This window comes from Ambystoma mexicanum, chromosome 8, assembly GCF_040938575.1.
Source record: "Ambystoma mexicanum isolate Mex_15411 chromosome 8, UKY_AmexF1_1, whole genome shotgun sequence".
NCBI classification, from domain to species: domain Eukaryota; kingdom Metazoa; phylum Chordata; class Amphibia; order Caudata; family Ambystomatidae; genus Ambystoma; species Ambystoma mexicanum.
The window spans coordinates 43,314,971-43,329,191 of NC_090929.1; the positions used below are offsets into that span (position 1 = coordinate 43,314,971).

General features: G+C 51.1%; 1 protein-coding gene across 6 annotated transcripts in view; it reads left to right on the plus strand.

Annotated features, from left to right (window-relative positions):
• The window catches only part of USP20 (ubiquitin specific peptidase 20), a 587,649-nt gene that overhangs the window by 281,795 nt on the left and 291,633 nt on the right, over nucleotides 1-14,221 (plus strand). For all 6 annotated transcript variants that reach the window (XM_069609236.1, XM_069609235.1, XM_069609237.1 and 3 more), the window contains exons 9-10: nucleotides 4,969-5,047; nucleotides 5,681-6,041. In XM_069609236.1, coding sequence (XP_069465337.1) covers nucleotides 4,969-5,047; nucleotides 5,681-6,041 — 440 coding nt within the window. The remainder of the gene's footprint in view (nucleotides 1-4,968; nucleotides 5,048-5,680; nucleotides 6,042-14,221) is intronic.

Genomic DNA, 14,221 nt, shown 5'->3' on the forward strand with positions numbered 1-14,221 from the left:
AGCCACGGCCTAGGCGTGGAAGAAGGCCAGCCCGTCGGAATGGACCCCGACGCAGGTGACGACGACGACATCGTCGAGGATACCGACGGGGCCCCTGCTCGCCCGTCGGATTCCCCTCTGCCAGCGCCGCAAGACAACTCGGCGGCCATTTTGTTGGCCATACAGTCCTTATGCTCCGAGATAAGGACGAGGCTACCGTTACCGACGGAGGAACCTCTCCCGTCGGGGGATCCAGAACCGGGACCTTCTGGTGTTCCCCCTACCAAGAAAAGAAGGATCCATCCACCACCTCCTTTTCAACCGTCGCGCCCCTTCCAGCCCTCCTCCCCGTCCACCCGAGGGGATGATACAGGGACTGACACGGCAGCGACGGGTACGGACGACAAGGCATACGACGAGGATTTTCCGTCGTCGCCTCCCACCAGGGCCTCTCCGCCCGACGAGATCGGATCTTTCCACTCCATGATCTCCAGGGCTTCCGAGCTTTTCCAACTCTGCCCTGAGGAGAAGAAAAAGGAAGGCTTCCTTTATCAGCGGCGCGAGGCCAAGAGGAAGACGGTCCTCGCAGTGCCTCTGTTGGACGACATTTGGGATGAGGGCCTTTCCCTCCTCAAGAACCCTTCCACGACGCCAGCTAGAAGAGACCGGTACGAGAAAAAGTACCGGGTCCCGGACACGGACCCTATGCCTCCGGGCGCAGCCTACCCCGGACTCCGTCGTCTCCGCGGCAGCCAGGAAGAAAGCGGGGGGGGGGGTGCGGCCTCCACATCGACTTCCCCGCCGGACGGCGAGGGAAAGAAATTGGATACTATGGGGCGTAGAGTCATCTCGTCGGCAGCGACGACGATTAAAGCGGCCAACGCCTTGGCTATCGTGGCCCGCTACGACAGGGAGCTCTGGTACAAGATGGCTCCCCTGCTGGATTTTCTGCCGGACGACAAGAGGGCGGAGGCCCTTGAGATCCTGCAGGAAGGTGAGGTGGCCTCGGACCACGCCATCACCGTGGCGACGGACATCGCCGACACTGGGTTCCGCCAGCTGGGCAACGGCGTTTGCCTTCGACGTCGTGGATGGCTCAAAGCTACGGGCTTCCGGCAGGACGTCCAGACCAGAGTCCTGGACATGCCCTTCGACGGGAACAACCTGTTTGGGAAGACAGTGGACGATTCCCTTCAGGCCATCAAGGCGGATACGGAGACGGCCCGGGCCCTTGGAGTCCTGCAACGACGGACGCCCTTTCGGAGCGGCGGAGGCAAGGGCGCCTCCAAAGGTTCCGGCGGCGGTTTCGCTTCCTACCGTCAAGCGGCCCGCTCGTCGTCGCAAGAGGCCTACAGAGGACGAGGCAAGTCTAGCGGACCCCGCCGTCGTCGCCAAGGAGGTCAAGGCGGCAAGGCCGCGTCCAAGCAGGATTGAACCGGCCGTGGGGTCGGGCCCCCACCGAAGCACCCCGGTGGGAGGCCGGCTGGCGGGCTTCGTCAGCGTGTGGGAGTCCATCTCCACCGACCGTTGGGTGCTGGACGCCCTGGCCCGGGGCCACGCGCTCGAGTTTCAAAGAAGGTGCCCGCGCGTCCCCCCCGTGGCCAGGAAAGAACTTCACGTCCCTCAACTTCTCCTGGAGGTAAAGGCGATGCTCAGAAAGGGCGCCATCGAACTCGTCCCAAAGAGGCTTCGGGGCTCCGGAGTCTACTCGAGATACTTCCTCGTGAAGAAGAAGACGGGAGGATGGCGCCCCATCCTAGACCTGCGACGTCTGAACAAGTTCATCAAGGCGCAGAAGTTCCGGATGGTCACCCTCCAGCACGTCCTGGGTCAGCTGGAGGAAGGAGACTTCCTATCGTCGTTGGATTTGGAGGATGCCTACTTCCAGTTCAAAGCCCTTCCCTTCGGACTACGGTCGGCACCCAGGGTATTCACCAAGTGCCTTGCACCGGTGGCGGCGCAGCTGCGCCGCGAGGGGATTCACGTCTACCCCTACCTGGACGACTGGCTCATCCGCGCCAAGACGAGGGAGCTCGCCGTGGTCCACACGGCAAGGACCGTCCAACTCCTCACGGACCTGGGATTCTCCGTGAACTACGCCAAATCCCACCTGGTGCCCGCGCAAGTCGCACTGTTTCTGGGAGCGAGGCTCGACACAGTGTCCCTTCTGGCCTCCCCGTCGGAGGAGAGGACCAGGACCATCTTGGGCAAGGTGCAACGGATGTTGGTGGCCGACGCGGCCAAAGTGAGGTCCATCAAGTCCCTCCTCGGGATGATGTCTTCCTGCATCTACCTCATTCCCATGTGCAGGCTCCGGATGCGCCCGTTGCAAGAATTCCTGGATGCGCGCTGGATCCAGACGACGGGCAGCTTCGAGGAAAGGATCAAGCTCGACGAGAGTTTCCGACGAGCGATACGGTGGTGGGGCACCCGCGCGCATCTGACGGCGGGCATGGACTTCCAGACCCCAGCCCACCAGGAGACTGTGACCACGGATGCCTCCCTGGAAGGGTGGGGAGCGCACACCGAAAATCTGCACGCAAGGGGACTCTGGCTCCCGACGGAGAAGTCCCTACATATCAACGTCCTGGAGCTCCGTGCAGTGTTTTGGGCCCTCAGGTCCTTCCTTCCGTCCCTCAAGGGCAAGGTGGTGAGGATCTTCACCGACAACACCACCACCATGTTTTACATCAGGAAACAGGGCGGAGTCCAAGGAGGCGCAGGACCTGTGGCATTGGGCCGTCGCCCAAGGGATTTTTCTGGTGCCGTTTCATCTGGCAGGGATAAAAAACACCATCGCCGACTCACTCAGCAGGGAGCTGCGCTCGTGCCACGAGTGGGAGCTACGGCAGGATCTGGTGGATCGCCTCTTCCGACGGTGGGGCACACCCCAGATCGACCTGTTCGCGACGGCGACGAACACCAAGTGCCGGAGGTTCGCCAGCAGGTTTCCCCAGACGAGGAGCATGGGCGATGCTTTCTCGTTCCCCTGGGAGGGCCTGTTCCTCTACGCGTTCCCTCCCTTGCCTCTTCTAATCCGGCTCATCAACCAGCTCAAGAGGTCACGGTGCAGGATGATCCTCATCGCACCTGCGTGGCCGAGGCAGATATGGTTCCCGGACCTTCTGGACTTGTCAGCGTCCCCGCCGATCAAGCTGCCGGCGGACGCGGATCTACTCTCCAGGGAAGGAGGCGCCATCCTCCACCACGACCCGAAGTCGCTGAACTTGCAGGCCTGGCTCCTGCAGCGCTAGAGTTTGGAGGATACGACATACCGGCCGATTGCAGAGAGGTTCTTGCAAAGGCCAGGGCGTCCTCGACTCTTAAATGCTACGGACACAAATGGAAGAGGTTCTCTGTCTGGTGCCACGCACAGAAGATTAACCCTCTGCGGATTACGGCTCCCCAAGTACTGCCGTACCTGCTGACGCTGGCCAAAGCTGGTCTGGCACACGCGTCCATCAAGATTCATCTTGCTGCGATCTCCCGATACACCAGAACCACGGGCCGGACGTCCTTGTGGTCTCATCGTCTGGTGAAAGAGTTCATGAAGGGACTGTTCAGATCGTTCCCGCCGGTGAAGGCTCCGGCCCCGGCGTGGGAGCTCAACGTGGTGCTGACCAAGCTCATGGGACCTCCGTTCGAGCCTCTGCACTCGGCCCCGTTGAAGTTTCTATCGTGGAAAACAGCTTTTCTTGTGGCCATCACCTCCGCACGACGAGTGGGAGAGATCCAGGCCCTTTCCTGCAAGGCCCCGTACTTGACTTTCCACGACACGAGGGTAGTGCTCAGGACGCACCCCTCCTTCATGCCCAAGGTACCGTCGGACTTCCATCTCAACGAACCCTTGGTGTTACCTGTGTTTTTCCCGTCGCCTTCGTCGCCGGCTGAGAGGACTTTGCACTCGCTGGATGTAGCTAGAGCGCTGAAGTTCTACGTGGACCGCACGAAGGGTTTTCGGAAGACGTCACAACTCTTTGTGAACTTTGGACCTGTCAATCAGGGGAAGGCTCTCTCGAAGGCTTCCATCTCCAGATGGCTCTCCGGCTGTATCATGTGCTGTCACCGGTTGGCAAACCGACCGCTGCCTGGCCGTCCGAGAGCCCATTCCACCAGAGCGATCGCAGCTACCACGGCGTTCCTATCTGGTGTGCCCCTGCTGGACATATGCAGGGCTGCTACGTGGAGGTCGACGCACACCTTCACGAAATTCTACTGCGTCGACCGGGATTCCAGGGAGGAGTCCAGGGTCGGCCAAGCAGTGCTGCGCAACCTGTTCGCCTGAGGTGAGCCTGGTGAGGAGGTAAGATGCTTAATGTTGAGTTTATGTGATGCTTAATGTTGAGCCTTTGCCACCTCCCGTGGTTGTGCATGTGTGTACTGCTATGTATTCTTTATTCATGAGCATGTGAATCCATGCCAGACCCCATGCTGGAGAAGGAACAAGTTACTTACCTGTAACTGTTGTTCTCCAGCATGGGTCTGGCATGGATTCACATGCGAACCCTCCCGCCTACCCCTCTGCGGCTCTTCACTTGGTCATACTGCCACTTCACGTGCTTCCAAATCTGAAGATGGCTGCCAGAGGCGGGGCTTAGGTAGAGGGCAGTCATTGGCTGTGGTCAGTATGACGCAGAGACCAGTGATTGGTTATTACTACGAAAGACAGATCAGAAACGAAACTGATACTGGTTTTTTCTTTACCGAGGATTCCCAGCCTGACGACGGGGAATATTCATGAGCATGTGAATCCATGCCAGACCCATGCTGGAGAACAACAGTTACAGGTAAGTAACTTGTTCCATCTCAATAATATTCTCTAAGCCTATATTTTCTCTCACGTTCAGTGCATTGGACATGCTTATTTACAATATTTGCAAGTGTTCCAGGATGTGATTGATGTGCAGGAAATATTCTAAGGTTGTTAATACGATGTAAATGCCCATTATGGAGAACGATATTTTAGTGTCTGATAACTTTCCTTTGCAGGCCGAGCTATGTGGTGCCTACAAGTCTGTCGCATGGAATCAAGCTGGTGAACCCAATGTTCCGTGGATATTCGCAGCAGGTGAGCAGTTGCAGCCGGGGTGGACACTTCTTCAGAAGAGTTATCTCTTTGCAGTACCTTTAGTCATATTCTTTCAACCTGAGCTACCTATAGACCACGTCACAAAACACTTATCTCAGAATGTCTCTCACATGAGGATGTGTTGATGACATCACTGAGCCACACGTGCTTTTAATTCTTGCGGGGGTTTATTTTTAATTCTTTAGTTGTCCATTTTATTTTTTCTCCTATTTTTTTAAATGAGCTTAAAGCATCCAGGTAACTAACCTTTGGATCAGATGTCATGGTGTTTTCCATACAGTGACAAACTTATGGCACAGGCGCATTTAGGTCAGGAACTAGAAACCTAATGAGGTTTTGATGGGGCTTTGTTGTGATATTACCTAAAAGGGTGGCTGTAGGATAAGTCTGTTCAGTAGCTAGTTGCGAGGAAGTGCGCGCAGCTGCTGTCGATGGAGGGGGCTTTTGGATGGGGATAAATGCCCTGGCTCACTTTGCTGAAAGGCTGAGCAACAGGCTAGAGCATTGTAGCCCATTTCTGCTTTCTGGGTATTTGGAAGGTGAGCCATGCTGATTGTTCACTGCTCTTGATTCTCTGTCTCCTTTTTGAGTAACACGTCTCTGTTTCTCCAGGACACTCAGGAGTTCCTCCGCTGTCTGATGGACCAGCTCCACGAGGAGCTGAAGGAGCCTGTGGTAACTGAGACGAGGGACTCTGACTCAAGTGATACAGATGAAAGAAGGGAGGGTGACCGCTGCCCGTCAGAAGATGAGTTCCTGTCCTGTGACTCCAGTAGCGACCGAGGAGAAAGCGAGGGAATCCTGGCCAGAGGAAGCACCCTGGCTGAGATGGAGCTGCTTATTCACGATGAGGCCGGCAGAGGGATCTCGGAGAAGGAACGACAGAAAGAGAGGAAGTTCACCTGCAGCCGCCGGCAGACCAGCTCCGAGCAGGTGGATGAGGATGCAGATGTAGACACCGCAATGACTCCAGGTGACAAGAGGAGACCATGACATCATGACTTCATGACATCATGACTTCATGACATCACTGTCCCTAGGTTTTTCTAACTGCCAATAAGGATAAGGTTTGGAAACCATTCTAATGTTTATTTTTTACGTGGGATTTTGTTGCAACTTCAGTTTGAATTTGCTGAAGTAAGCAGCAAAAATTCTAAAACCTCATAGTTTCGCGTCATTTAAGAATTTTCAGTTATCCAGATTTTTGCCTTTGAGGGATGATGTGAAGAAAATGAAATCTTGGTCATCAAAGGTTTTTTGCACAAAGAGCTTAACACTTAAAAAAGTAGTCCTCCTGTTGAAAACGTGTGGGTGGCACAATCTCCTTTTGGTTAAAGTTCCCAGTATCCTGGATAATGCTTCACATATTACTCCATTGTACAGGCCTGTGCTTACGGTGTGTGCCACAAAAGCCAAAGAGGGTTTGCTGTCTGTTGTACCCAGAGCCGCCCTCCACATGCTGACCAGCATCCTGTAATGGACTCTTGTTACTTGTTTATTCTCAGGTAGCTCATACCCTTTTTTATGGCTGGAGCAGCGTTGTTCCCCTCCTCTCTTGGCCAGAGGTTGGCTGTTTTAAAATGACCTGATAATGTGGTTCCCGCTTCCTGGCAGCCCTCCCCAGTGCCCGTTCTTTCATTGCTTGAGACTGGATTCTGCCGTCTGTGCTTGCACCTGGTGGCATTTTCTTTCGGCCATTGCTTTCAAAATATTAATTATAGTGATGGACAGGTATATTAAGTCCCCTCCTTCTCCCGGCAGATTCCAAGTCTTGAGCAATTTTAAACCGAACGGGAGAACATCTCTTTTCTCCCAGGTCTCTATCCTTGAGGACATGCATTTGTCAGGTAGGCTTTCCAGTGCAGGATCCATGTTTACTGCTAATGGAAGACTCTTCCATTTGCAACAGCTGTCTAAGCCTTGACCATTTCTCATCCCCCTCTACAGTCTGGGTCTGTATTTGATCCAGACAATGTCCTCTTTATCTGACCTATAGCCTCTTTCATGGAAGCAGCGCTGGACATCGGAGTTCTAGCATTTTTTCTGTGTAGGACAGGATCATTGCTCTTCTGGGTGTCTTTTGTCATTTTCATTAGTTCCCTTCACACAGTGCCTGCTAGTATTTGGCAGTAGCTGCTGAAAAGGCCTTGTGAGGAGGTGGTTCTCTTGGCCAACCTCAGAATGCTGACTACATTCCAACATCTTTCCAATTGGGGGATTTAAGAGGCAGGCTCACAATACAAAGAGCACCTGGCAGCACCTTTTGGTCAAGGGTGTAACGTAAATGGAAGGGAAAAGAGCCTTGCGTAAGGCTTTTACGCCTTCCATTCATGCCATGCCCCATTTTCGTCAGTTTGTATGTGGTAGAGGAGGGGCGGAATGCAACTTGTGATTCCGCCGCTCCCTTCCTCTTCGACATATAAAAACCCCTGCTTTTGCACCTGCATGCATTTATATGCAGGCAACAATGCTGGGGATCCCTATGGAGCCTGCCGGCTTTTTGCACAATGAAAAAGCAAGCAGACTTCTTAGGCAACCATTGTAAGCGTCACCTGCCATGCAAACATAGCAGGTGGTGTTTAGTTCATTTGCACGGCAGAGTGCAAAATGTAGGTCAAAAGGCAGTGTACATGCTTATACGCCCCCTTTTGCCCAGCACTTCTTTGCACGTGTATGCCGCCTTTTGCCCTGCACCTTTGCACTATGCTTTGCAAATGACCAACATTTGCGATGGAGAAGCGATTATGTGTATGTCTACATGTACCGGGTCCCTGCAACCGAATTACGCTGCAAACTTTGGTGCCTTGGAGGTGGAATTTCTATGGTTGAGCCAGGATCCCAACCTTCTAGTAGGGGTTCCTTTTCTCCTGTTAGATTGGGAGGTATGCATAAGCACATGTTCACCTTATTGAAGAGGAGTTGTGCAATGTGTGGTCGACCTGTGAACAGGTCAGAGACATTCTTGGGCGGAAAGCAATCGCCTTGACACTACTTTTTTTTTAACTGTTTGTCCAACTCTATAATCCACTAAGTTACACTGACAATACCTCTCGTCCCTATATACTTCCTCAATGGCTCAGAACCTGAAACTGCACTATGATTGTCATGGCTCCGTGTTGGCCCATTGGATTCTGGTTCTCATCTCTGTTTGAGTTGATGAAGAAGCCCTTGTGCTCTCTAACAAGATGTCACTCGTCTCTAAGCAAAAGAAGCGCATTCTCCACCTTTGCCCTCCATTGGTGAGCATGGCATGCAAGGCCTCACCTGTAGCCTGCCTGTTCAAGAGAACGTGGAGGCCATTCAAGCAGACAGAGGGTATTCCACTGTGAACTAGCATGAGAGTGAAGAGCATCTATTTGGAGAGTAGCCCTCCTGTGCCTGGATACATTTATATACTTGGTCTCCACTGGTTTTCACTTCCAGGTGAGTTCTTGGAGATCCTGTGCTGTATTTGGAGCTTATCAGAATTCTGATGATGAGAAAGCACAGGCATTCTAATGGCTTCTATCCCTTTATCGCCCTCGTAAGAGTTTCCATCCTGTTTCAGGTTTAAACATGATTTAAATGCTGGGACAGAAACACTTAGAACCCAAGGCACCCAGTCATATTAAAGTGGTGACATGCAAGACTGTCATTTCAGGTAACAGCAGTATTATTTATAGATGGAATGACTTGATCCTTCTGATCTAGATTATCTTAAACATTGTTTCACCAGGATACAAAGGTTTTATCTGAATTACGCTTAAATTAAGAAAAGCACATTATTCTCCCTACTTGCGCAATAAATAGTATCTACAGTCCGGATGTCACAAGGGGCCTTAGGTTTTGCTTGGCTTGCACAAATACCACCGGATCCTGACATACTGTGGCCCTTCACTTGTAAAGCAGCCCTCTAAGAACCATATTTCTTGTTGGATTGTCTCGTCTCCTGTATCCTTGAGGGCTACAGATTAAAGAAATCATTCTGCCAGAGGGTATGTATGCATGCAGTCTAGAGGGTGCTGTCCGCATCAGTGATTTTCCCGATGTTTTACTTTACGGCTTTATGGAATGTACAGGGAAACCTTTTGTGCTACCTTTTGTAAACTTTACACGTGAGATGGTAGCTCAGGACAAATGTTCAGTCTGTTTGAATACATGCGTTAACATTTTTAATGGATTCAGGCCCAAGTTGCATGTAGTAGAACGCTTGTCGCAGCTTTATATTTGTCCCAGCAGTCTGAAGGGAAAAGGACTGGGCAAAGGAATAGGTATGAGTTATCCACTAGACCAACTTTTGTATTTCCAGTACTTCATCTCATCTACCATATGATCTTTCCATCAACCTCTTCCTCTAGCACCATTTAACACAGTCTTCGGGCTGGTGGTTTAATGTGAAGGCTGATGGTTGTCTGCCCATTGTCGGTTAGCCCAAATTGTGTTTGCTTTTGTGCTGTGGAAAATGTATTTGACCTTTCTCGTGTAACTGGTAAGGTTGTTGAATTGTGCAGTTAATGTGGTAGGATTTATATTCCACATCATGGAAGGACTCATTGATATTCATAAACAGTGAACATCTCTCCCTGTGCGTTTGGCATTTTATAGCACTTTTCCAATGTAATGTGAGAAATCCTATTCAATAAATGCATTAAAAAAGGTCACAACTGTTGCCTATCTGGGTTATTGTTAACGGTGGAACAATAACTCTTTAAAGGGCATTCTTAAATCATAACTAATTCAGACAATCCTAATTGTTAAAGAGCTGGGCATGCATAGATTACATGCACAGGAGCATGGAGCTTGCAGCTGCCAGCATGCATTCTACTGATAGTTGCCCTCTGTTCTGAACGCTTTTGCCGGTTTTTCGGCAGAATTTGATTGAAAGTCTCTGATTAACCTTTTGATAGAGTGTTTTCCATCACTTTGACATTTTCCTTGATTTTTATCTCAGCCTCTGTTTCTCTCTGACTCTTGGGCACACATCAGATTTGAGATGATGTCCATAGGCCGCCATCCACTGCGAGTAAGGTAGGATGGATCAAGATTAGTGTGCAGTGGGGATAAGAAGACAGCCAGCCCTCTAGGACAACCAAAGGACTTCAGGTCCCCTACTCATCAGGAGCCCTGCAGAGGGTGAAAAAGAACAAGTGCTGGATAAAAGACAGGGAGAGACAGACTGAAGAAGCTAATTGCACAGGAGATGGCAAAAAAGGGAATCTGCTCCATTGACGAAACACACATTACGACAAGAAGTAAAGGGCACATTGCCCTGGGGTCCCTGTTGAGCCATGGGGAGTGCTGAGAGTTAATGTGCATGCATCCTTTGTGGGGTTCAGTGTTCCGGGAGCATTGTTCAGCCCAATTAGAGGATCAAGGTCTGCAGCCGAAGCACACAGGGCCATAAATGCCAGAGGCACCGGAGCAGAGGTAAGACATGGCTAGGCCAGAGCTGCACGAAGCAGTGCTGCGCAGGAGGTGAGGTTGCAACTCTTGGCTCTGAAGCAAGCCTTGGAAAAGGGACTGCGCAGGGTTTGGCAAGAATAGGCGCGGCAGAGAGTGGGAGTGTTCTGGAGACGGGTAGCAGCAGTGGAGCGGAAGCCGATCGGCTTGCCCTCACAGTTCTCTAGACCTGCATGATGGTTACTTCCCCAATCCAGTAGCAGAAAAACACTGCACAATCAGGTTTTCATTGAACGGAGTCCGTTTCAATTCAGTGTGGTCCCCTTTTTTTTTCTTTATTTATTGATTTTAATAACACAAATAGATTGTAAATACAAGAAAAGTAATGTAGAATACAAACTTTAAGGCAAATCACAACAATATTACACATCAGTCAAATCTTCAGAAATATTATATACAAGAATTATCCAGCTCCCTCAACACACAGACGATAGGACAAGACAGAAGACTACAAAATAAAAAAACAAAACAAAACTTACCATCAACACTATCAATCCTATTAAAACAGCCTATTCATCATGACCATCATTATGCACTCCACTACCATATAAATCAATAAAAGACTTCCATAAGGACCAATAGTTTTCTTCTTTCTCCTGTTTCCGAAACGTAACCAATTCAAATTCAGATAATACAATCACATCATTAATCCATTCTTCTACTATTGTTTTTTTTCTGGACTTCCACACCTGTTTTATTGCTATCACTAAAATCTTAGGTATCCAAACTCCATATAAGCGGGCTGTCAATCAGCGCTCACTCTTTGTTAGCAACAACACTTGAAACGGATTCCTTGGAAATGAGATTGAGAAAGTCAGTCCAAAAAGCATTCAGAAAACGAATGAGAGTAGTGGCTGGCTGCAGTTAGAAATCCTTGGATGTCATCCCATTTCCCTTTGGGGAGAACCCTTCTCATGTGCCCAGGGTGGTGCAGCCATAGTCCAATAATTCCCTTGGGGGGTGGTACACTGCAGGAGGATCACATGCAGAGGGAACACCTCATGGAATTACGGATGGCACTCTAGAAGAGATGCAGTATACTTCCACCATGATCCCAGCTCCCTCATCCTCCTACCCTCTCCATGATGCAAGACTCCACTGTACTTCTATGTATGCAAACAGGGTAGAGGTTTGCCCTCCTTTCAATTATACTGAGACGAAGAAGAGCAGTCATCACATCCTGAAAAATAGTTCTTCAATATAGAAGATGCGCGGAGTGCAGAAGAGCACCCCACAGAACCGCAGTGAGCAGACCGGCCTATTCAATTTGGTCAAACCCGACGAACAAATAAAAAGCAACAAAGGAATCCATTCGAGGACCAGTCCTCCTTGGAGGAGCTGCAACGAAGAAGACTGGGTTTGCTGCACCTGGGAGGAAGCCGGACGCCCAGGGCAAGGTCGAGAGGTCTGAAGCCAGTCCTGAGATACTGGCTGGGACGGCAGGATGGCGGATGAAGAAGGCAGGTGATCCCGATGTTGTGGAAGCGAAACAACCTCCTGAAGGAAGGCTGGTGCTGCAGACCCGCCGCAAACCAAGCAGAGCCTTTGCAAGCAGCACAAGCCCCGCGGCTGACCGAGGAAGCTGGGAGAAAGCGGATGCCCTCGTGAGCCAATCACACAGGTATGCCATGGGGCAGTGAACCGCTAGGAAGCAGAAGTAGTTCTGGCAAGAGCAAAGGGAGAAAGAATACCCCGTGCATAGGGTCTGGGACACTGATGAGCAGAGGAAGTTGTGGCAAGAGAGAAAGGGGAAAGAATACCCTGCACCTAGGGTCAGGAACCCTGATAAGTGGAAGAAGTTGTGACAAGTAGGAAGGGGGGAAGAATACCCTCTACCTAGGGTCTGGGACCCTGACAAGTGCAGGAAGTTGTGGCAAGCCGAAAGGGGAACAGAATACCCCGAACCCTGGGTCTGGGACCCTGATAAGGTGAAGAGGTAGTGGCAAGCGAGGAAGGTAGAGGAATACCCCGAACCAAGTGTCTGGGACCCTGAAAGTGATAGCGAAGAAGCTGTTACATCTTTGATCGTAAATGTTAGTGCTTGGCAGGAGGGGAACCAAGCCTACCCAGAAGAAGGAGGACAGAAGGGAATACCACAATGGCTCATCTTCATAGTTGCAGTAACTGGGAGAAAGGTTAACCAGGTTGGCTGTGCAATAGGTAGTACTTGGCAGGAGAGTACACCAAGTCTACCTAGAAGGAAAACTGTTAAAGCCAGGCAAGTTTGCGGCTCACACCCCTATAAAGAAGGACAGTTGTGGCAAAAGCTGGTACTAGGCAGGAGAGTGCACCAAGTCTACCTGATATATGATATGATATGTCATTTATAAGGCGCCTGTGCACAAGTGTTTATAGGTGCGACAAGACAAGGGAGGGAAGGCAGAGAGAGGGCAAGACAAATGATCTTACTAGGCCTTGTGTAATTCAGATGTGCAAGTGTGACAGCACAAAGTACAGGGGTAACGGAGAGGGGAAAGTGCCAGGGAGAGGGAAGGGGGAAGTGCGATCAGGGCAGCAATGCTCTGAGTAAGTGCAGCCGGCTCTGGGTAGTGCAAGAAGGCAGGGGACTGTTGGGGTTACAGTTATATCCCCTAGGTGCACAGTAGGCCCAGAGGCAGTGAAGGGGGGACTGATCATGGAGACGTTTGGTGCACACTGAGTCTCTGGGGGTAGCCAAGAAACCAATCGGCGCAGCAGACAGGTAGGTCAGCAGGGGAGGGAGAGAGAGAAAGCAGAGGAGAAAAGGAAGGTCTTAAGCTGCTTCCAGAACTTCAGGTGGTCAGGCTCAAGTTTGAGAGGGGCAGGGAGGCCATTCCAGAGGGAGGCACCCGCTGAGGAGAGAGGTCTACCCTTCCCCGCCCGCCACTCTCTGCCTGGAGAGGCGTCTGACCCTCACAGAGTTAGAGGTGACTGAGCGAAGGGCTTTAGAAGGAAGGTATTTTGTAAGAGAGAGTTGGATGTAGTGCGGTCCCCGGCGACAGAAAGCATTGTGGACGATGCAGAGGGTCTTAGGAAGGCAGATTGAGAAAGATGCTGTTGCAGTAGTCCAGCCTAGAGAGAACCAGGGCTCGGAGACAGTGAGCTTCTGAGGGAAAGTGAGACATGGAAGAATACCGCTGAGGAGATAAAGCTGGTAGTGGGCCTTCTTGGCAAGGTCTGTGATGTGAGGAGAGATTGGAGTCGAAGATGACACCAAGATTATTTGCCTCACAGAAAGGTGAAGAAAGAGGGGCCAAGTAGGGCGGCCAGAGTGAGAGAGGGAAAGCGGGAGAAGGGGTCTCAATAAGAAGGATCTCTGTCTTACTGGCCTTAAGGCAGAGATCGTTGGAAGCGCACCAATCCTGAATCGCAGATAGACAGTCAGGCATGAGCGAGAGAGGAGAGGAGGCTGAGGGAAGCCTTAAAGAAATCTGCCATCCGCATAACACTGAAAGTTAGAGAAGGTAGAGATCAGGTGGGCCAGGGTGAGAGGATAGAGCCCTGAGGAACATGTGGAGTGAGAAGTGGTGGAGAGAAAGGACCCAAATTGGACCTGGGAGGGTTGGTCCAGGAGAAAGGAGGTTAACCACTCCAGGGTCTGATCTGTGATGCCCAGGTTCTCAAGGATTCAATTGATCAGGATGGAGTGATTGACCTTGTCAAAAGCAGAGGAAAGGTCAAGGAGGATAAGGACAGAAGGAAGGTTGGAATCAAGATTAGAGAACAGATCTTCAC